This window comes from Rhinopithecus roxellana, chromosome 8, assembly GCF_007565055.1.
Source record: "Rhinopithecus roxellana isolate Shanxi Qingling chromosome 8, ASM756505v1, whole genome shotgun sequence".
NCBI classification, from domain to species: domain Eukaryota; kingdom Metazoa; phylum Chordata; class Mammalia; order Primates; family Cercopithecidae; genus Rhinopithecus; species Rhinopithecus roxellana.
In genome coordinates this window covers 111,404,685-111,425,324 of record NC_044556.1, presented here as the reverse complement: position 1 = coordinate 111,425,324, position 20,640 = coordinate 111,404,685, and the positions used below count along the sequence as shown (strand labels likewise).

Sequence of the window (20,640 nt, the reverse complement as noted above, 5' to 3'; positions counted from 1 at the left end):
CACGGGCCTGTAATCCCAGTGGGAAGCTAAAGCAGGAGAATCGTTTGAACCCAGGAGACGGAGGCTGCAGTGAGCTGAGATCGTGCCACTGTACTCTAGCCTGGGTGACACAGTGAGATTCTGTCTCAAAAATCGATCAATAAATAAAAATTTTTTAAAAATTACCTCTTTAATCAAACATTCCAGATGGAAGCATGAGGATTCGTACCAGTTATTATCCATTTCTAGGCCTTTTACCAACGTAACTTAGGACCACATAGGTGAAAACGGAATGAGGTTCTAAGGGAGGCACATACTTCCCTTTCATCTTTACAAGAATTCTGCAAAGTGACATTATCTTTTCTTCTTAGCTGAGAAAATAGGCTCAGAGAGTGAAGTAATTTAATAAAAGTCATGTTGCTAGAAAGTAGTGAAATGCATTAAAACCCAAGTTTGTCTGGCTCCAAATGATTTCATTCTTTTCACCACACCACGCTTCTTCCAGTGAGAGAAAGCTTTGAAGCTGTGTTTACCGAAGTCTATTCTGTGGAGCACTAATAAGGCAGAAGATGTTACACAAGCACGAACGGATGCCATGGTCAAGCGACTCTGGGGAAGGCCAAGCATATTAAAGCCAGTGAAGTCTTACAGAAAACACATTTTTATTTTTATTTAATCAGCTTTTCCCCCAAACTCATTTGATGACCAAATCTAGATTTTTCTTCATTTAACACTTATTAACATCTCTTGAAACCAATTAAAATAATCTGGTATTGGCTTAGTTAAATGACTGAAAGAGGAAAAAGGGTTGAATGAGAGCTTTAAATTGGAAATTCAGTTTGCAAAGCAACTAAAACAAAAAACTAGCAGTTATGGGGGAAGCATGTTAAGAAGATACAGTCTGTGCTCCCAGCGCAGCTGGGAGATGGAGATAGTGGGTGGATGGAGAGAGTCAGAGGCAAAAAGGGAAACAGACGTGAAATAATTCAGCAGCATATTTTCGCTCAAGTTTTTACTGATTCATGTGTGCTGAAGCTGAAGAAAAGATTGGGAAGAGAAGAGAGGCTTGAGCTGGCCCCTGAGGGATGTTAAGATTTACTCAGGGAGAGAAGAGGCTGGGAGACACTGAAAGAGAAAACAGGTTTGGAGAGTTAAAAACAACAAAACAAACAAAGCGCTCAGGAACTATATAGGGAAATAAAACGGGACAGGTAGAGCTGGTCTAGATGATAGACAGTTACACAGGCCGGGCCGGTGGCTCACGTCTGTAATCCTAGCACTTTGGGAGGCCGAGTCCAGCTAGCCATGCACTCCAGTCTGAGTAACATAGCAAGACACAGTCTCTACAAAAATAAAAATAGGCTGGGCATGTTGGCTCATGTCTGTAATCCCAGCACTTTGGGAGGCTGAGGCAGGTGGATCTCGAGGTCAAGAGATCAAGACCATCCTGGCCAACATGGAGAAACTCCGTCTCTACTAAAAATACAAAAATTAGCTGGGTCTGGTGGCGCACACCTGTAGTCCTAGTTACTCTGGAGGCTGAGACAGGAGAATCGCTTGAACCTGGGAGGCAGAGGTTGCAGTGAGCCGAGTTTGCACCACTGCACTCCAGCCTGGTGACAGAGCGAGACTCTGTCTCAAAAATAAATAAATAAAATAAAATAAAGTAATAAAAAAATTAATAGGGCGTAGTGGGGCATGGTGGTCCATGCCCATAGTCCCAGCTACTTGGAAGGCTGACATAGGAGGATCATTTGAGCCCACGAGTTCGAGGCTGCCGTGAGCCTTGATCACACCACTGCACTCCAGCCTGTGCGACAGAGCGAGACACTGTCTCAAAAATAAAATAAAAATAAATAAATTTAAAAAGCATATAGGAAAGGTAACAGAAAAGTAGAAACTTTCTAGATAAAAGAGCATCTTCTTAAAATCCCCACTCTACCTCATGTTATAATCCTTTTATTTACTACTTAGTATTAAGGACATGTTCCCTATCTGTTTGAAACATGTTTGGCGCTGGGATTCGCTTCAAAGGAAGATACTAACAATAAGAAATTCCGCGATGAAAACCTGCAGTGACCAAAAAGATAACAGTGATTTGGGGTAAAATTTGGACTAAAAAGATTAGGTTAGGCTGTGCGAGCATTTTTGGCCATGAAAGTACAGCAGGATGCTAGAAAAAACACAGTACGGTGGAAAAAGCGTTTCCCCAGAAGTCTGGGAGCCCACCTTTGGCATGAAAAGCGGGAGCACAGGTTGTAGTGAGCCAAGATCCTGCCATTGCACTCCAGCCTGGGCAACAGAGCAAGACAACGTCTCCAAAAAAAAGAAAAAGAAAAAAAGAAAGTGGGAGCACAGAACAGAAAATACAGAATGCAAGCTGCCAATTATGGGAGAAGGATTATCACTCGGCCCCCAGCTGGCAGGGCCACACGATAACGTGACAAGAGAGTCGGCCTGCAATCGCAGCCCTGAGGCTGCTGGTAGAGCCCGGCGCGCCCCCCGCGAAGACTACCACTCCCAAGTGCGCACGGGGCGCGCCGCAGGGGACGCCAGGGCGGCTTCACGCGCAAGGCACTGTGGGACTCGTAGTCTTTCTCTCCACCAGCTCCTCCGAGCTGGAGAGACCCGAAATTTTGTAAATGATCCGCCCTTCCAGGCCCTGCTTCTCTTTTCTCCCTTTCCCTCCCACCTCCTTCTTTCACCGAGAGTTTGAAAATTCCCGCGGAGCCAGCGCTCGAGCGCGGAACCATCGCGAGAACTCTGGTCCCTGCAGCCGCGATCTCCTCCGGTTCTCCCCTCCCTCTCCGCCCTTTTCCTCCGCTCCCTCCCTTCCGGGGCGTGTGGAACTCGGTCTGTCGGCCGAGGTAATGCGCAGAGCGGCGTCGGCGCTGTTCGAGGCGACCAGGCAGCGTTGCAAGGGGAAGGACCCAGAACCGCGGCGGGAGCAGCGACTGCGTTTTAGCCGCTGAGCGGTCTGCAGGCCCACAGCCCGCGAAGGCACGCTCGGGGGCGTGTGGCTCTCAGGTGGCCGGGGAGGTCGCGGGGGGAGGCCGGCGCGCGGAGGAGCGGCTTCAGCCGGGCGGAGGGGTGTGAGCCCGGCCCGTGGCGGCCACGTCTCCCGGGAGATGCTGTGACGGACCCGCACGGGAGAAGCTCGCGCCTGGCCCGGCGACCCGGTGGACTCGGCCCGCGGCGGCGCGCTCACCCGCCCTGCTCAGGTAGGGGGAAGGGAGGGAGGGGGTTGGGCCCGCGCGGCGGAGGGCGGGTCGCGCGGCCTGGGCCCGCGGCGGCGGCGGCGGCGGCGGGGCTTCTGTTCCGCGAGCGCCGGGCCTAGGCCGGGCGTGCGCGGGGCGGGGAGCGCTGGCGGTGGCGGGTACGGGAGGCTCGCGGGCGCCGGGCTTCGTTACATAATCTCGAACCGGAGGAGCGGCGGCACATGGCGGCGGAGCGGCGCTGGGGTGGGTTCGCGTCCTGCGCCGGCAGCCGGGTCCTTTACCGACCCGGGAGGGCCGGGGCCGCGACCCTTTCCCACTGTCCTCCCACGCGATGGACTCGTTGGCGGGCCTTTCCCCGAGGGAAGTGACCGGCGTGCTGAGCCTGTGCCGTGTTGGCGTGTCTTCCACATGCGCCTGGGCCTGGCCGCAGTGAGTAGTCCGTAGTCCGGGCGGGGAAGAAGTGGGACTCGGGGCCCAGACGTGGGCTCCAGCGCACCCGATGGGTCAGATCAAGGAGATTTAAAATAAAAGCACATCTTGGGGTGCTTATTAATTTGCCTTCCTTGTTCCCACCTGGGAAGCTGAGGGCGCTTACTTTTGCCACTGGTTGCCTGTTTTGGTTTGGGAGTTTTGTTTTGAGAGATGGGTAAATTTTGTTCTCAAAGCTTACGAGGTTCACACTATCTGTGTGCAGAGTTTTATGAGATGAGCGTTTGTTTCCAAATCGTCAGTTGTAGAAATTTTTGGAAGAACTGGGTTCTTCGTAGAACAAAACGTAGATCCTTTGGGGAAATCCTAAAACGATAGTTTATTCTCAGAATACCGTAAATGAGCCTGTAGATTTTAATAACTGTCTTTGGCTGGGCGCAGTGGCTCATGTCTGTAATCCCAGCACCTTGGGAGGCCGAGGCGGGAGGATCGCTTGAGCCCAGGAGTTTGAGACCAGCCTGAGCAACATGGCGAGACCCCATTTCTGTTTTTTAACTGTTTTTGTGTGTGTGTGTGTGTGTGAGCTTTCACTGAGAGTCTCTTAGGAGAGAAGAAATTAGAGTGGTTTGCTGATTTCGGAGGATTTGAACAGGGATGACAAGCCCAGTTAATACTTGAAGGGATGTTTTAAGTGTGCTAAGCGCTATGGGAAGTCTACAACGTCTCTGTACTGTGACTTTTGGATCCTCATCCTTCAGTAACGTACTACCAAACTGTCACGAGTTTGCAAACAACAATTACCTTTTAAAAAAATTTAAAACATGTCAACTGGGCGTGGGTGACGCCTTTAGTCGCGCGGCTACTCGGGAGGCTAAGGTGGGGGGAACGTTTGAGCTTCAGCCTCAAACCGAGATTTCGAGGGTTGCAGTGAGCTAGGATCGCGCCGCTGCACTCCAGCCTGTGTGACACAGCGAGACCCTGTTGCTAAAAAAAATAAAGAATAAAAATAAAAAGTCGTTATACGTCAGTTTTGAGACTTTTTTTCTTTTTATGCCTCTCCTTTTTCATAGGTACAGATACATCTTAAGAGGACAGAACATTGTCTTTCACGCCTACCTTTATTATTTTCAGGGACTTCTTTTTTTTCCCAGAATGAAGTCTAACTTCCCTAAGTTAGCTCAAACCCCTCTACAATAAGTATATGCTACTGTCTATCCTCATATATTCACAAATTTTATGCTTTTGCTATTCCGGAATCACCAGCAATCCTGGGCCCATTCTGTGGAAGACGTGTTTCGCTCTGATGTTTCTCTGCTCATGTTTTTCATCCTGGAGTGCCATCTTTCCTTTTTTAAATTCTCAAATTTCAGGACCTCCTTCGAAATCCCATGTTTTCACTGTATTCTTTTTTTTTTTTTTTTTTTGAGACGGAGTCTCACTCTGTAGCCCAAGCTGGAGTGCAATGGCGCGAATTTGGCTCACTGCAACCTTCGCCTCCAGGGCTCAAGCCATTCTCGTGCCTCAGCCTCGTGAGTAGCTGGGACTACAGGAACTAGCCCCACACCTGGCTAATTTTTTGTATTTTAGTAGAGAGGAGGTTTCACCGTGTTGCCCAGAGTGATCTTGAACTCCTGAGCTCAGGCGATCTGCCCACCTTGGCCAACCGAAGTGCTGGGATCACAGGCGTGAGCCACCGCACCCAGCCCATTGTACTCTTTTATTTCCCTTTATCCCACTCTTTTATTGGGATCTCACAGCATATGTACCTCTGTTGTGGCATTTATTCGTTGTGTCTGATATTCTGATAATTGACTATATATCTCCTTTTCTAGATTGTAAACTCCTTAAAGTCAGGAAGTAGGTTATCTTCTTGCCCTTGCATTCCTTTACTAACACGGTGTTTTTTTGTTTTGTTTTGTTTTGTTTTGTTTTTTTGAGACGGAGTCTCGCTCTGTCACCCAGGCTGGAGTGCGGTGGCCGGATCTCAGCTCACTGCAAGCTCCGCCTCCCGGGTTCACGCCATTCTCCTGCCTCAGCCTCCCGAGTAGCTGGGACTACAGGCGCCGCCACCTCGCCCGGCTAGTTTTTTGTAATTTTTAGTAGAGACGGGGTTTCACCGTGTTAGCCAGGATGGTCTCGATCTCCTGACCTCGTGATCCACCCGTCTCGGCCTCCCAAAGTGCTGAGATTACAGGCTTGAGCCACCGCGCCCGGCCGTTTAACACGGTGTTTTAAAAGTAGTTCGTGATTTAAAAACGTTTGAATTAAATTGGAAAGAAATTTCTGAAAGGCTTGAAGTTTCTGGGTCCACTGGTAGTTTACATTTAAATGACAATTCGTCTTTTAGTCAAAAAGAAAAAATAAAATTGCATACAAAGTGGTTTATGGAAATGCTTGCTTGGTACATGTTGCAATATAATTGTTGAACTAGATTAGAGTTCCATTTTCTGTGGTGGAATTCAGTTACTGCAGGAATTTGTGTATTTCACACAGAAAACTGATTTATAGTATTCTGTTTTTAATATCTGGCCTAGTAATTTTAATAATTTTGTTTTGCTTAATACTGAACTAGTGTATACTTAAAAATAATTGGGCTCAATCTTGAGTTTTAAAAAATTGATTTTGTTGTTTAACATGGCTGTTCCTTGTCCCTGCTAGTGTCCTAATATCCTGCTACACAGTATCCTGTTATCCTAATTTATTAAATTTAGGACCTGTTAGTCCAAAGGCACTGTGACCTTGTCGAGTGCCCAGGAATAAGATTTGGTGATTTTTGCCTTTTAGGAATTCATAGTGTAGTGGAGAAGACAGGCAAGCAGAAGTAATGATTTTTTTTTTTTTTTTTTTTTGAGTCAGAGTCTCGCTCTGTCACCCAGGCTGGAGTGCAGTGGCGTGATGTCAGCTCACTGCAAGCTCTGCCTCCTGGGTTCACGGCATTCTCCTGCCTCAGCCTCCCGAGTAGCTGGGACTACAGGCACCCGCCCGGCTAAATTATTTTTGTATGTTTAGCAGAGACGGGGTTTCACCATGTTAGCCAGAATGGTCTCGATCTGACCTCGTGATCCGCTGGCCTGGCCTCCCAAAGTGCTGGGATTACAGGCCTGAGCCACCGCGCCCTGCCGAACATTATTTTATTTAATTAATTAATTTATTTATTTTTCTGAAGCGGAGTCTTGCTCTGTGCCAGGCTGGAGTGCAGTGGTGCGATCTTGGCTTTTTGCAACCTCTGCCTCCCGGGTTCAAGCGAATCTCCTGCCTCAGCCTCCCAAGTAGCTGGGATTATAGCCCGCGCTACCGCGCCCAGCTAATTTTTGTATGTTTAGTAGAGACAGGTTTCACCATGTTAGCCGGGATGGTCTTGGTCTCTTGACCTTGTGATCTGCCTGCCTCAGCCTCCCCAAGTACTGGGATTACAGGCTTGAGCCACCGCACCCGGCCACGAACAGTGTTTTCATTCAAAGCCGGTAGAACGTTCCTGCTCTGCCTATCTAGACTTTGGAAAGGAGTTGAAACTTTGTAAATTACTTCCTATAGGTTGCGAATGCTGGCATGTCATAAAAGGCTGGGACTCTATTTAATTTTGTACAGCACTGAACATAGATGTTTCATGTGTGTTTGTGTTTTCATATACCTTTGTTTGAGATATTCTTTCTACTATAGTTTTTTTTTTTTTTTTTTTTTTTTTTTTTTTAAGACAGTCTGGCTCTGTCACTAAGGCTGTAGTGCAATGGCACCATCTCAGCTCACAGCAACCTCCACCTCCCGGGTTTAAGTGAATCCCGTGCCTTAGCCTCCCAAGTAACTGGGGTTACAAGCGTATGCCACCATGACTGGCTGCTAAGTTTCATATGTTTAGTAGAGGCGGGGTTTCACCATGTTGGCCAGACTGGTCTCGAACAAACTCCTGACCTCAACCGATTCTCCCACCTTGGCCTCCCAAAGTGCTGGGATGACAGGCGTGAGCCGTAGTGCCTGGCCTATTTCTTTCTTTTTTTGATACGGGAGTCTCGCTCTGTCGCCCAGGTTGGAGTGCAGTGGCAAGATCTCGGATCACTGCAAGCTCCGCCTCCCGGGTTCACGGCATTCTCCTGCCTCAGCCTCCCGAGTAGCTGGGACTACAGGTTCCCGCCACCACGCCCTGCTAATTTTGTTTCTGTATTTTTAGTAGAGACAGGATTTCATCTTGTTATCCGGGACGGTCTCGATCTCCTGACCTCGTGATCCGCCCGCCTCGGCCTCCCAGAGTGCTGGGATTATAGGCATGAGCCACCGTGGCCCAGCCATACAATTGTTTTTGTTTGTTTTGAGACTTGTTTGTTTTGACATGGGGTTTCACTCTTGTTGCCCAGGCTGGAGTGCAATGGTGCAATCTCGGCTCACTCCAACCTCTGCCTCCCGGGTTCAAGTGATTCTCCTGCCACAGCCCCCTTAGTAGCTGGGATTACAGGCATGCGCCACCACACCTGGCCAATTTTTTGTATTTAGTAGAGACGGGATTTCACCCTGTTAGTGAGGCTGGTCTCGAACTCCTGACCTCAGGTGATCCACCCACCTCAGCCTCCCAAAGTGTTGGGATGACAGGCATGAGCCACCGCGCCTGGCCCCTATTTCTAATAATACAGTGTTTTGATGTTCTCTGTAGTGTGCTTAAGTTGTAAAAATCTTAAAACCAATTTTGCCCCATAGATTCAAAGGCTGTTAAATTTGGAAAACTTTGATGTATTAAACTTTTTTTTGAACTCCTTTGTGCAAGGCACCATGATGAAGTCTGAAGAAATAAGTACTCCTCTTTTCTAGAAGCTTGGATATGAAAGGGAGGAAGACAGAATATAGTAAAGCACAACATTACATGTATTATTAAGTGCTAGAACCTGGATTCAAAGTTTGAATTAGAAATATGTTAGCCTGTGTTGCTATAAAGGAATATGCGAAACTGGATAATTTATGAAGAAAAGAGGTTTGTTTTGCCTCATGGTTCTGCAGGCTGTGCAGGCATGACACCAACAGCTGCCTGGCTTCCGGTGAGGGTCTCAGGAAGCTTCCAATCATGTCGGAAGGCAAAGGGAGAGCAGGATACTCACATGATGAGAGTGGGGAGTGAGGAGGTACCAGGCTTCTTCTTGTTTGTTTGTTTTTTTTTAAATACAGGGTCTCACTCTGTCACCTAGGCTGGAATTCAGTGGTGCAGTTATGGCTCACTGCAACCTTGACCTCCCAGGCTCAAGTAATCCCAGTAGCTGGGACTGCAGGCATGCGCCACCACACCTGGCTAATTATTTTTTGTAGATACGAGATTTTGCCATGTGGTCCAGGCTGATGTCGAACTCCTGGGCTCAGTCAATCTGCCTGCCTCAGCCTCCCAAAGTGCTGGGAGCCACCACGCCTGGCTTTAAACAGCCGGATCTCGTGTGAATTCATTACTCTGGAGAGGGCACCAACCCATTCATAAGGGGTCCTCTCCCATGACCCAGACATGTCCTACCAGGCCCCACCTCCAACATTTTAATGTGAGATTGGGAGGGCACAAATATACAAACCACATTAGGTTTATTTTTTATATTTTTAGAAACAGAATCTTGCCCAGGCTGGAGTGCAGTGGCCTGATCATAGCTTACCGCAACCTCCAACTCCTGGTCTTAAGTCATCCTTCCGCCTAAGCTTCCCAGAGTGCTGGGTGTACAGGCATCAGCCATCATGTCTGGCCACAGTTTAAATACTGTGGCTTTATTCTCTTTGAGCTAGTACTTCTCTATCATCTTTGTTTTGCATTCAAACAAGGTAACAAAACTCACCCAGCCTAAGAAATAGAACATTTACTGTATTTCATTTTCCAGAAAAATGCTCATTGTGTGTTATCCTTTGGACTTTGGATTTTGTGAAAATCTTTCCAAAATTCTATTGGGATGATTTTGATTGAAGTATAGGGATCATGGAACTTTTTTGCTTATTATTCATTAGCACTCCTTTGAATACACTTTGGAAAAAGCTACTGCATGGAATTCTGAAGGTTTTGGTTCTGGTTGAATTACGTTGGTTTTAAGTTTAGTAGAAAAAAATGTGTTAACTTCAGTTCATCATTAAACTAGTTTTATCAAGCTATGTAAAAGGCTGTCAGAGGGGAAAACAACATAGTAACAATGTGATTCTGGCCTTTTCCTTCTGTTTCTCTAAAAATTTTTTTGGTACCTACTTAGGAGGAGATGAATAGGATCAATTTGTATAAATATAACAGCAATTAAGGCCTGAGTATAGGACCCTCATGAGGGTTTTGTGTTGGAGGCTAATGGTCATAGCTTCCTGTTGATGCACACACCCTTTATATTAGGTTAGACTTTTGGATCTGTTTTGGATAATAAAAAAGCAGACTTCTGCTTTTAATGACTTGGAAATCTCAAACATAACTTCCTAGGTTTTGTGACTTAATGGTGACATATGTGATTAAGTTTTTGAGGCAGTCTATCAAGTTTTTGTCTAGGAGATAGCATTTATAGCCTGAACAGAAAATGATAACTCATGTATTTTAATTTTTTTTTTTTGAGGCGGAGTCTCGCTCTGTCACCCGGACTGGAGTGCAGTGGCCGGATCTCAGCTCACTGCAAGCTCCGCCTCCCGGGTTTACGCCATTCTCCTGCCTCAGCCTCCCGAGTAGCTGGGACTACAGGCGCCCGCCACCTCGCCCGGCTAGTTTTTGTATTTTTTTTTTTTTTAGTAGAGACGGTGTTTCACCGTGTTAGCCAGGATGGTCTCGATCTCCTGACCTCGTGATCCGCCCGTCTCGGCCTCCCAAAGTGCTGGGATTACAGGCTTGAGCCACTGCGCCCGGCCCATGTATTTTAATTTTTTGAGTGAATCTTTGAAATGTTTTTTTCACATAAATTTTTTGGGGGTAGGGGACTCGTGGAGAGAATAAGAATGACAAGAAAGAACATTAGGTTGATTTTTGCCTTGTTCCCATCCTAAGGCTACATAAATATCTTCTGTATTTTTAAAGTTGTATTTTTATTTTTATTTTTTATTTTTTTTTTTGAGACGGAGTCTCGCTCTGTCGCCCGTATTTTTATTTTATATATATGTATATGTTTTAAGATTCTTTAAGTAATTATTGATTTTATAAGAAATCCAAGCCATACTGAAATGAGCAAATCACAGATTTGCATGATGCAAAAATAAATGGCACTAATGCTTTGTGAATATTTCAGACATCTCTGTTTGAAGATAAACAGATGGAAGAATTCATAGAGACTGTTGTATGAAATGCTAATTTTTAGAAAAAGTTAATTTTATAAGATAACTGAAAGGAAAGGAATTGTTAAATTTGTAATAGTTCTTTTAACATAAATATTTCGTTACAAATTTTTAAAAGCTAAACGCATCTGTTAGAAGTGGCTGTTATCCTGTTATTTTACCACAGGTTTCAGTTTGATAGTATTGATTCTCTTCTATGAGAATGACTTGGGCTGAGTGTTGGAACTGAATGTAGTCCTTTCTGCACTCAATAGATAGGAGGAGGAGTGCTGAGAAACGGTGATGACTTGTACCTCGGATCTATCTTTTGCCTGATTTATATTCTACGCCTTTAGGCCTTCACCTTTCTCCCAAAAAAGCTGCACAGTTCCCTGAAACATGGCCCTCTGCTCAGGTCCCGTGGCATGGTATGTAATTAGGGACTTCCAGACATGGCGTTTTCCTGGGGTCATCTAGTTCCCCCTTCATTTCACTTCTCCCCACACATGCTAAAGGATGTTAGAATTCTCTGGATTTTGTGAACTCACCTTTTTTCTTCTGTACCTGCTTCTATGTGCTACACACACACACACACACACACGCACACACACTTCACTTGCTAGATATTAGGGCAGGAATGTAAAGTAATGTATCACTTCTACCACTTCACCCTACCAGTGTGTGAAGTCTGCTGCAGATGAGTAGCATGTTATACCAGACATGTTTATTGAATAGTCCACATGTCTTCTCTGAATTGAAGTGTCCAAATAGCTTTTTATCATCTGCTGAACTTTGTGATTCTGTGTCTAGATTATCTGTTTCATTGACCTATTTGTCCATTACTAGCCTATATCACATTGTTTCAGTTATTAAATTATTTATTTTTTGGGGGGACAGAGTCTCACTGTCACCTAGGCTGGAGTGTAGTGGCACAATTTTGGCCCACTGCAACCCTTGACTCCTAGGTTCTTGTGCCTCAGCCTCCCGAGTAGCTGGGATTACAGACACATGTCACCATACCTAGCTAATTTTTGTATTTTTAGTAGAGATAGGGTTTCACCATGTTAGTCAGGCTGGTCTCAATCTGCCGACCTCAGGTGGTCCACCCACCTCGGCCTCCCAAAGTGCTGGGATTACAGGCATGAGCCACTGTGCCCAGCCTTTTTTTTTTTTTTAAACTATTTGATTAAATAAGTTCGTCTTCATTCTCCTTTGGTTGTATTTAATACTAGTATTTGGCTGTTAAGAATACTATTGATAGGCTGGTGTCTCATACCTGTAATCCCAGCACTTTGGGAGGCTGAAGCAGGAGGGTTGCTTGAACCCAGGAGTTCGAGACCATCATGGGTAACATAGTGAGACCTCATCTCTACTAAAAAAAAAAAAAAAAAAAAAAAAAAAAAAAAAAAAAAAAAAGCCAGGCATGGTGGCACGTGCCTATAGTCCCAGCTACTGGGGAGGCTGAGACGAGAGGATTGCTAGAGCCCAGGAGATTAAGGCTGCATTGAGCTATGGTAATGCCCCTGCACTCCAGCCTGGGCGACAGAGTGAGACCCTGTCTCAAAACAAACAAAACCCAAAAAACCGACACACAATACTCGATATACAGTGTACATTCTTGCACATGTCCTTCCCCTTTTATTTGAGACGGAGTCTCACTCTGTCACCCACGCTGGAGTGCAGTGCTGCAATCTCTGCTCACTGCAACCTCTGCCTCCTGGGTTCAAGCAATTCTCCTGTCTCAGCCTCCTGAGTAGCTGGGACTAGAGGCGCATACCACCATGCCCAACTGATTTTTGTATTTTTAGTAGAGATGGGGTTTCACCATACTGGTTGGGCTGGTCTCGAATTCCTGACCTCAGGTGATCCACCTGCCTAGGCCTCCCAAAGTACTGGGATTACAGAGGTGAGCCACTGTGCCCCACCCTGTATTTGTTTTCAACATGGGTATGTAACAAAGTCTAAAAATTTATCAATATATCTTTATTCTCTCAGGCAGTAAGAAGACTCTGTGTGGTTTATTTAAACCCCACACAACCATTAGTATTGTTGCTGTGTAGTCAGTGTTTAGATTTTTTTTCTATATATGCACCAGTACTTTGACGCCATCGTTCTTGCTGCCTCTCAGACCTTCTGTCTGATCTCTGCTCTGCCTGAAGCCTTCCTGAATCCTGTAAAATTTCTTTTAAGCAAACTTTTTTTGTCTAAAAATGTATTTCCTATTTGTTAAGGATCCTTTCAGTAATATATAATTATGTTGGCAGTTAAGCTTTGGATTAGACTTCTGAAGATATTCCAGAATTCTGGTTTCCACTACTGTTGTTGAGTCATTTCTCTTTTTTTGTAGTGCCTGGGATTCATTGGACTTCCCGACTCAGGGAATCGGTGTGTCTCTATAAATCTGGGAAATACATTGCTTCTTCCTATTAGTATTATAGTTTGGGGGGAGATTCTGATTAGACATATCTTAGATCTTCTTTATATCATCTATAATTTAAACTACTCATTCCTTTGTGCTGCATTCTAAATAAGTTTTTGGGACTTTCTAGTTTACTTTTTTTTTTTTTTTTTTTTTTTTGAGATGGAGTCTCGCTCTGTCACCCAGGCTGGAGTGCACTGGCCAGATCTCAGCTCACTGCAAGCTCCGCCTCCCGGGTTCACGCCATTCTCCTGCCTCAGCCTCCTAAGTAGCTGGGACAACAGGCACATGCCACCATGCCCGGCTAATTTTTTGTATTTTTAGTAGAGACAGAGTTTCACCTTGTTAGCCAGGATGATCTCGATCTCCTGACCTCGTGATTCACCCGCCTCAGCCTCCCAAAGTGCTGGGATCACAGGTGTGAGCCACCACGCCTGGCCAGATTAATAATGTATTCTGACATTCATTCATGTTGTGCATGTAGCTGTGATTCATTCTCATTGCTCCATTGAGTTTTAGTTTTTAATTTTTCATTTTTAGAAATTTTATTATATTTTCGAATCTACTTGATTTTTCCTTTATAACATTTATAGTTCTTTCTTATGAAGCTAAATCGCTGATTTACACAAATATATTAGCCATTTACTTTCTAATCTCTGGTAATTTCAGTATCTGAAGTCCTCAGTAATCTGATTCTGCTGGCTGTTGATATCCTTGTGTGTTTCATTATTTGGACTGTGAGCTGCTTTTCTTTTTTCTTTTTTTTTTTTTTTTTTGAGACAGAGTCTCACTGTCGTCAGGCTGGAGTGCAGTGGCACAATCTCAGCTCACTGTAACCTCTGCCTCCTGGGTTCAAGCGATTCTCCTGCCTCAGCCTCCTGAGTAGCTGGAATTACAAGTGTATGCCACCACGCCGAGCTAATTTATTTCCGTATTTTTAGTAGAGACGGGTTTTCACCATGTTGGCCAGGATGGTCTCTATCTCTTGACCTCATGATCCACCTGCCTCGGCCTCCCAAAGTGCTGGGATTACAGGCATGAGCCACTGTGCCCATACCTGTGAGCTTTTTCTTTCTTGCTTTAACTTTGAGAGTTCTTAGAGATTCCAGAGGGTGTGTGGTTGTTTCTGTGGATTGCTTGGAGCAACCAACCTGAATATACTTGATAATAAAATCTTCTCGAGGATTTTTTTTTTTTTTTTTGAGATGGAGTCTTGCTCTGTCGCCGAGGCTAGAGTGCAGTGAGGCTCACTGCAACCTCCACCTCCTGGGTTCAAGTGATTCTCCTGCTTCAGCCTCCCGAGTAGCTGGGACTACAGGCGCCCGCCACCTCGCCTGGCTAATTTTTTTTTTTTTTTTTTTTTTTTTGAGACGGAGTCTCGCTCTGTCACCCGGGCTGGAGTGCTGTGGCCGGCTCTCAGCTCACTGCAAGCTCCGCCTCCCGGGTTCACGCCATTCTCCTGCCTCAGCCTCCCGGGTAGCTGGGACTACAGGCGCCGCTACCTCGCCCGGCTAGTTTTTTGTAGTTTTTAGTAGAGACGGGGTTTCACCGTGTTAGCCAGGATGGTCTCGATCTCCTGACCTCGTGATCCACCCGTCTCGGCCTCCCAAAGTGCTGGGATTACAGGCTTGAGCCACCGCTCCTGGCCTCTTGAGGATTTTCATGTAACAGCTTGAATTCTGGCCACACATTGTATGGAAGAAAATGCTGTCTTTCAGAGTAAGAGACTCAGAGCCGTGGTCAATGTGGACAGCTTTATTGCTTCCCATCCTGTGCAGTGCGCATTGCTCTTGCTCACCTGTGGGCTGATGTGGCCTAGTGGGGTGCAATGGGTTTGAGAGAGGCTCTTACTAATTCTCTTTGCCCTAGGCTTTATGTTTTGCCCCTGGATCTTAGAGTGCCCAGAATAAGATCAGGGTTCCCAGGACTGGATTTGAGAGCTAACCAACTCAGATGGCTAAAATCTTTCTGTATTTTCACTAGTATTTTTGGGTGTTTGTAATGGGAATCTGATCTTCTAAATGAAAGACAATTTTATGCATATCCTTTTTCTCTCCAGCAAAAGATATGTACCAAACTTGATTTCTGGGGTTTCTGTGAATTTACACATTATTCATGGACTTTCTACCCCTTTATTGAAGAAGTAATTTTTCTTTTTTTTTTTTTTCCGAGCCGGAGTCTCGCTCTGTCACCCAGACTGGAGTGCAGTGGTGCGATCTTGGCTCACTGCAAGCTCCGCCTCCCGGGTTCACGCCATTCTCCCGCCTCAGCCTCCCGAGCATCTGGGATTACATGGGCCCACCACATGCCTGGCCATTTTTTTTGTATTTTTAGTAGAGACGGGGTTTCACCGTGTTAGCCAGGATGATCTCGATCTCCTAACCTCATGATCTGCCTGCCTTGGCCTCCCGAAATGCTGGGATTACAGGCGTGAGCCACTGTGCCCTGCCTGAAGAAGTAATTTTTCTAAAAGACACCAATCACTTTTTCTTTTTTCTATGGGGAGGATGGTGGTGGTGAAGTGTTCTTTGCAAGGAGATTAGACAGTGAGATGAATTGCACTGAACTAGTGTTTAAAGAATCTAGGGAATAATGTATATCCTTAGTACATCTGGCTTAATGACTGTTTACTTTCCTAAAGCTGTTTGGGAAATATTTTCTTTTTTGTTTGTTTGTTTGTTTGTTTTTCAGGTGGAGTCTTGCGCTGTCGCCCAGGCTGGAGTCCAGTGGTGCAATCTTGGCTCACTGCAAGCTCTGCCTCCCGGGTTCCCACCATTCTCCTGCCTCCGCCTCCCAAGTAGCTGGGACTACCGGAGCCTGCCACCACGCCTGGCTAATTTTTTGTAATTTTAGTAGAGACGGGGTTTCACCGTGTTAGCCAGGATGGTCTCAATCGCCTGAACTCGTGATCCGCCTGCCTCGGCCTCCCAAAGTGCTGGGATTACAGGTGTGAGCCACCGCGCCCGGCCTGGGAAATATTTTCTTAGGAGACAGTAGAATACCTTGGTCCCAGATGCATGTCATTTATTTTTGAGACTGGATTTTGCTCTGTTGCCCATGCTGGAGTGAAGTGGCACAATCCTAGCTCACTGGAGGCGCAGCCTTGAACTTCAGGGATCAGTTCATCCTCCTGCCTCAGTCTCCCAAGTAGCTGGGACTTAAAGGCGTGAGCCTCCGCATCTGGCCAATATGTATTTTGTAACCAGATTTTAGTTTTTCTTTATTTTGTTGGTGGCTTTTACTGTTTTTCCTGGCTGGAGATAATGAAGTATATTGTTTACAAATGTGTCATAATAATGTTTTCTTTTAAAAATATTTACAGTGGAAGTATGCGAGACTTAAGAGCTCAAGTGACTAGTGGTCTCCTGCCATTTCCAGAAGTGACCCTTCAAGCCCTTGGAGAAGACGAAATAACATTAGAATCTGTGCTTCGTGGAAAGTTTGCTGCAGGTAAACATAATATTGCTGAACATTTACTAATACAATTGATTTGTAACTTAAATAATAAGTATATGTTTTAGTTTCTTTATGTGGAAGAAGAAAAAGCAGAACCTGAGTGATCTGAAATATATAACATCTACAGTTACGTATATAACATTTCTAAGCTCTTGAACACGTTATCAGTGAACCTCTGATTGGGGAGTTACAGTTAATTTTTCCTTATTAAAAGTTTCATGTGTTTTGTATCTTAGTATTATCTATGTTTGGGAAGTAGAAGTAACATGCAACTAGTTTTTCTTTATAATTAGGGAGTTTTATTGGTGATGTGTTTGGATTAGAACCTGAACAGTGTCATGAGTAGAAAAATCTAGGGCCCTAGCCGTTATAAAATTTTCAGAAAATCTTATTTTCTTATTTCACTAACCGTGAATAAGATCTTAATATGTAGCTTAGATTGTGTAATACACCAGAGAACCATACTAAAGAAGCCTTTCTCTTATAGATCTTGTTCTAATGAAAGATACTGTAGAAGACTTTTCTGAAAATAAGTTTCATAGCCATCTTCCCAGCAGGCAGACAGCAAAACATATGTATCAGTCATCGGTCTCTTTACAGTGCCATTCTCTTGAATGTTTTTTTTTTTGAGACGGAGTCTCGCTCTGTCGCCCGGGCTGGAGTGCAGTGGCCGAATCTCAGCTCACTGCAAGCTCCGCCTCCCGGGTTTACGCCATTCTCCTGCCTCAGCCTCCCGAGTAGCTGGGACTACAGGCGCCCGCCACCTCACCCGGCTAGTTTTTTGTATTTTTTAGTAGAGACGGGGTTTCACCATGTTAGCCAGGATGGTCTCGATCTTCTGACCTCGTGATCCGCCCGTCTCGGCCTCCCAAAGCGCTGGGATTACAGGCTTGAGCCACCGCACCCGGCCATTCTCTTGAATGTTAAAAGGAGCAACAGTACTTTCTATATGCCAGGCATTGTACAATGACTTGATTGGAGTAGGTATAAAACTTTTCTAAGTAGCTGCTGTTCTGTGTAACTGAGAATGAAACGGTTTCTTTGATCCCAGTTACACAGGTAAGTGGCAGAAAGGAGCTTGGCACCTTGGCATTCTCAGACCCCACTGTGCCATGCTACTTTCTTAAACTATGGCCTCCCTTAGCGATCAGCTTACCTATCCAGCTAATGTACTTGGATGCTTGATGGACATCTCAAATTTAGAAGTTATCATTCATCTGGTTGCTCAAGCAGAAATTCGGAGTCTGTACTTTATTCTTGTTTTACTCACCTCCCTGTGTCTAATTCATCAGCAAGCAAATCCAATTAGTTCTACCTCCAAGTTGAATCTCCATTCAACCCACTTTTCTCTATCCTGTCACCAAGCAGGTGTCATCTTCCACCCACTGCTGCTACTCTGTGCTTCCCCTTGTCCATTCTTTGCTTAGCAGCTGGAGTAACATTTAAAAACATGCATAAATCAGATAGTCACTGACTCGATTTAAATCAGATAGTCACCTGTGACTTTACATTGCAGGCAGAGTAAAATCCAAACATGACTAGCAGGTGGAGACGAGGTTCTGATATTTCCTATTGTTATGCTAATTATGTCTTAATTTCTCAATCGGACTGTGAACTCTTTAGGGATAGAATAATGTGTTATATTTTATAACTACCATAACTTCTAGTTTAAATCATTTAAGCTATAGTAGTTAAAGCATGAGTTTTGGAGTTAAATGGACTTGGGATCTCCTTCTGCCAGTGCTACTTTTTGACTTTGGGAAGGTTAAACTGTATTAAGGTTTAGCTGCGTTATGTCTGCATTGAGGTGTGATAAGGAATAAATGAGATAATGTATTCAAGCACATACCATGGTGGCTTTTACTGAATGACTACTATTGTTGTTGTTATTATTATTACTATTATTTGAGATGAAGTCTTGCTCTGTCGCGCAGGCTGGAGTGCAGTGGCACGATCTCGGCTAACTGCAAGGTCCGCCTCCCAGGTTCACGCCACTGAATGACTATTATTATTGCAATGATAGTTGCTTGATTATAAGTTTGAGGATCACTATGTTGTATAAATGCTTAGATTTCAATGTGGAGATAATATATCAAGTTTTATGTAATGAACATATATTTGTATGTAAATGAGCTAACCGTTATTGCTTTTTTTGTGTATATACAATACTAAAGTAAGCAATTTTTTTTTCTTCTAGGGAAAAATGGACTTGCTTGCTTGGCTTGTGGTCCACAACTTGAGGTAGTAAACTCTATAACAGGAGAGCGATTATCTGCTTACAGATTCAGTGGAGTCAATGAACAGCCTCCTGTAGTTTTAGCTGTGAAAGAATTCTCTTGGCAGAAGAGAACTGGATTATTAATAGGATTGGAAGAAACAGAAGGGAGTGTTCTCTGTCTTTATGACCTTGGAATATCAAAAGTAGTTAAAGCAGTTGTTCTTCCTGGAAGGGTAGGTACTGTTTAAGATACCTGGACATTCTCTTTCAAAACTGAACCCCTGCTGGTTATACAGGTGTGTTACTTTGTGAAATTTCATTGACCCGCAACATTTACAATTTGTGTACTTTTGTGTAAATGTGTTACTCTTAGGTAAAGTGTTTAGAATAAAAACGAGGTTAAAGATGATGTTATTCAAGGAACTTAACACTTAAAATGTAACTTTCTTACTGGTTAAAACATTCCAGAGTAAAAATAGCAGTGATGTCTAATGTTCTGATACTCTTTTTTTGTGAAAAGTATCATCTAAATCTTGTTCTTATCTCCAGTTGTGTTCTATGAGGACACTCAAAGTTTTTAAACATGTATTCATTACTATGCAATTTTTTTTTTTTTTTTTTTTTTTTGAGACGGAGTCCCGCTCTGTCGCCCAGGCTGGAGTATAGTGGCCGGATCTCAGCTCACTGCAAGCTCCGCCTCCCGGGTTTACACCATTCTCCCGCCTCAGCCTCTGGAGTAGCTGGGACTACAGGCGCCGCCACCTCGCCCGGCTAGTTTTTTGTATTTTTTAGTAGAGACGGGGTTTCACCGTGTTAGCCAGGATGGTCTCGATCTCCTGACCTTGCGATCCGCCCGTCTCGGCCTCCCAAAGTGCTGGGATTACAGGCTTGAGCCGCCGTGCCCGGCCTACTATGCAATTTTTAAAATGTTTTTACCTTTTAAATTTGAGACTATAGTCTTGGATTGGAGCATTATGGAAAATATATGTTAGAGTCCCAGGATGAATAAATTGAACTTGGTCTGTGCTTCTAGAGAGCTTATAGTCTAGTGGGAGAAGACAAATGAATAAGACTAGCATAAATGTAGTGAACACCTTGATAAACTTAAGCACTCGGAACACAGAGAATGGATAATTTCTAGTCAAAAGAGTTGGACATTTTAGATAAAGAGACTGGCATGGAAAAATAATAGTACATGGAGTGTTTGGGAAACTAGACTTGATTTAGAATGGCTGAGGGAGGGGTAAGGGGAAGGAAGAATGGGGGCCAGAAACGGTGAGGATTTAGATTGTGAATGCCTTGTTTGTAATTAGGGGGTCCTTTGAAATCAATGGTGAAGTAAATTTTTTTTTTTTTTTTTTGAGACAGAGTCTCGCTCTGTCACCAGGCTGGAGTGCAGTGGCAGGATCTCGGCTCACTGTAGCCTCCAAGTACCGGGTTCAAGCCATTCTCCTGCCTCAGCCTCCTGAGTAGCTGGGACTACAGGCGTGCGCCACCATGCCCAGCTAATTTTTGTATTTTTAGTAGAGACAGGGTTTCACCGTGTTGGCCAGGCTGGTCTCAATCTCCTGACCTCATGATCCCCCTGCCTTAGGCTCCCAAAGTGCTGGGATTACAGGCGTGAGTCACCACGCCCAGCCAGTGGTGAAGTAATTTTAAGTAGAACCCTCATGTAAAAGACTTACTTGGATTGGGTC

The 20,640-nt window shown here is 44.7% G+C and overlaps 1 protein-coding gene across 3 annotated transcripts in view; it reads left to right on the top strand.

Annotated features, from left to right (window-relative positions):
• The first annotated feature begins 2,826 nt into the window (after positions 1 to 2,826).
• AHCTF1 (AT-hook containing transcription factor 1) overlaps positions 2,827 to 20,640 on the top strand; it is a 98,564-nt gene continuing 80,750 nt past the window's right edge. Inside the window, exons 1-3 of one of the 3 annotated variants that reach the window (XM_030935571.1) lie at positions 2,827 to 3,200; positions 16,592 to 16,719; positions 18,923 to 19,176. In XM_030935571.1, the coding sequence (XP_030791431.1) occupies positions 16,599 to 16,719; positions 18,923 to 19,176 (375 nt within the window). In that variant the 5' untranslated portion in view covers positions 2,827 to 3,200; positions 16,592 to 16,598. Of the gene's footprint in view, positions 3,201 to 16,152; positions 16,217 to 16,591; positions 16,720 to 18,922; positions 19,177 to 20,640 lie in introns of those variants that run through there. The other 2 variants (XM_030935572.1, XM_010387320.2) reach the window with 2 other exon arrangements.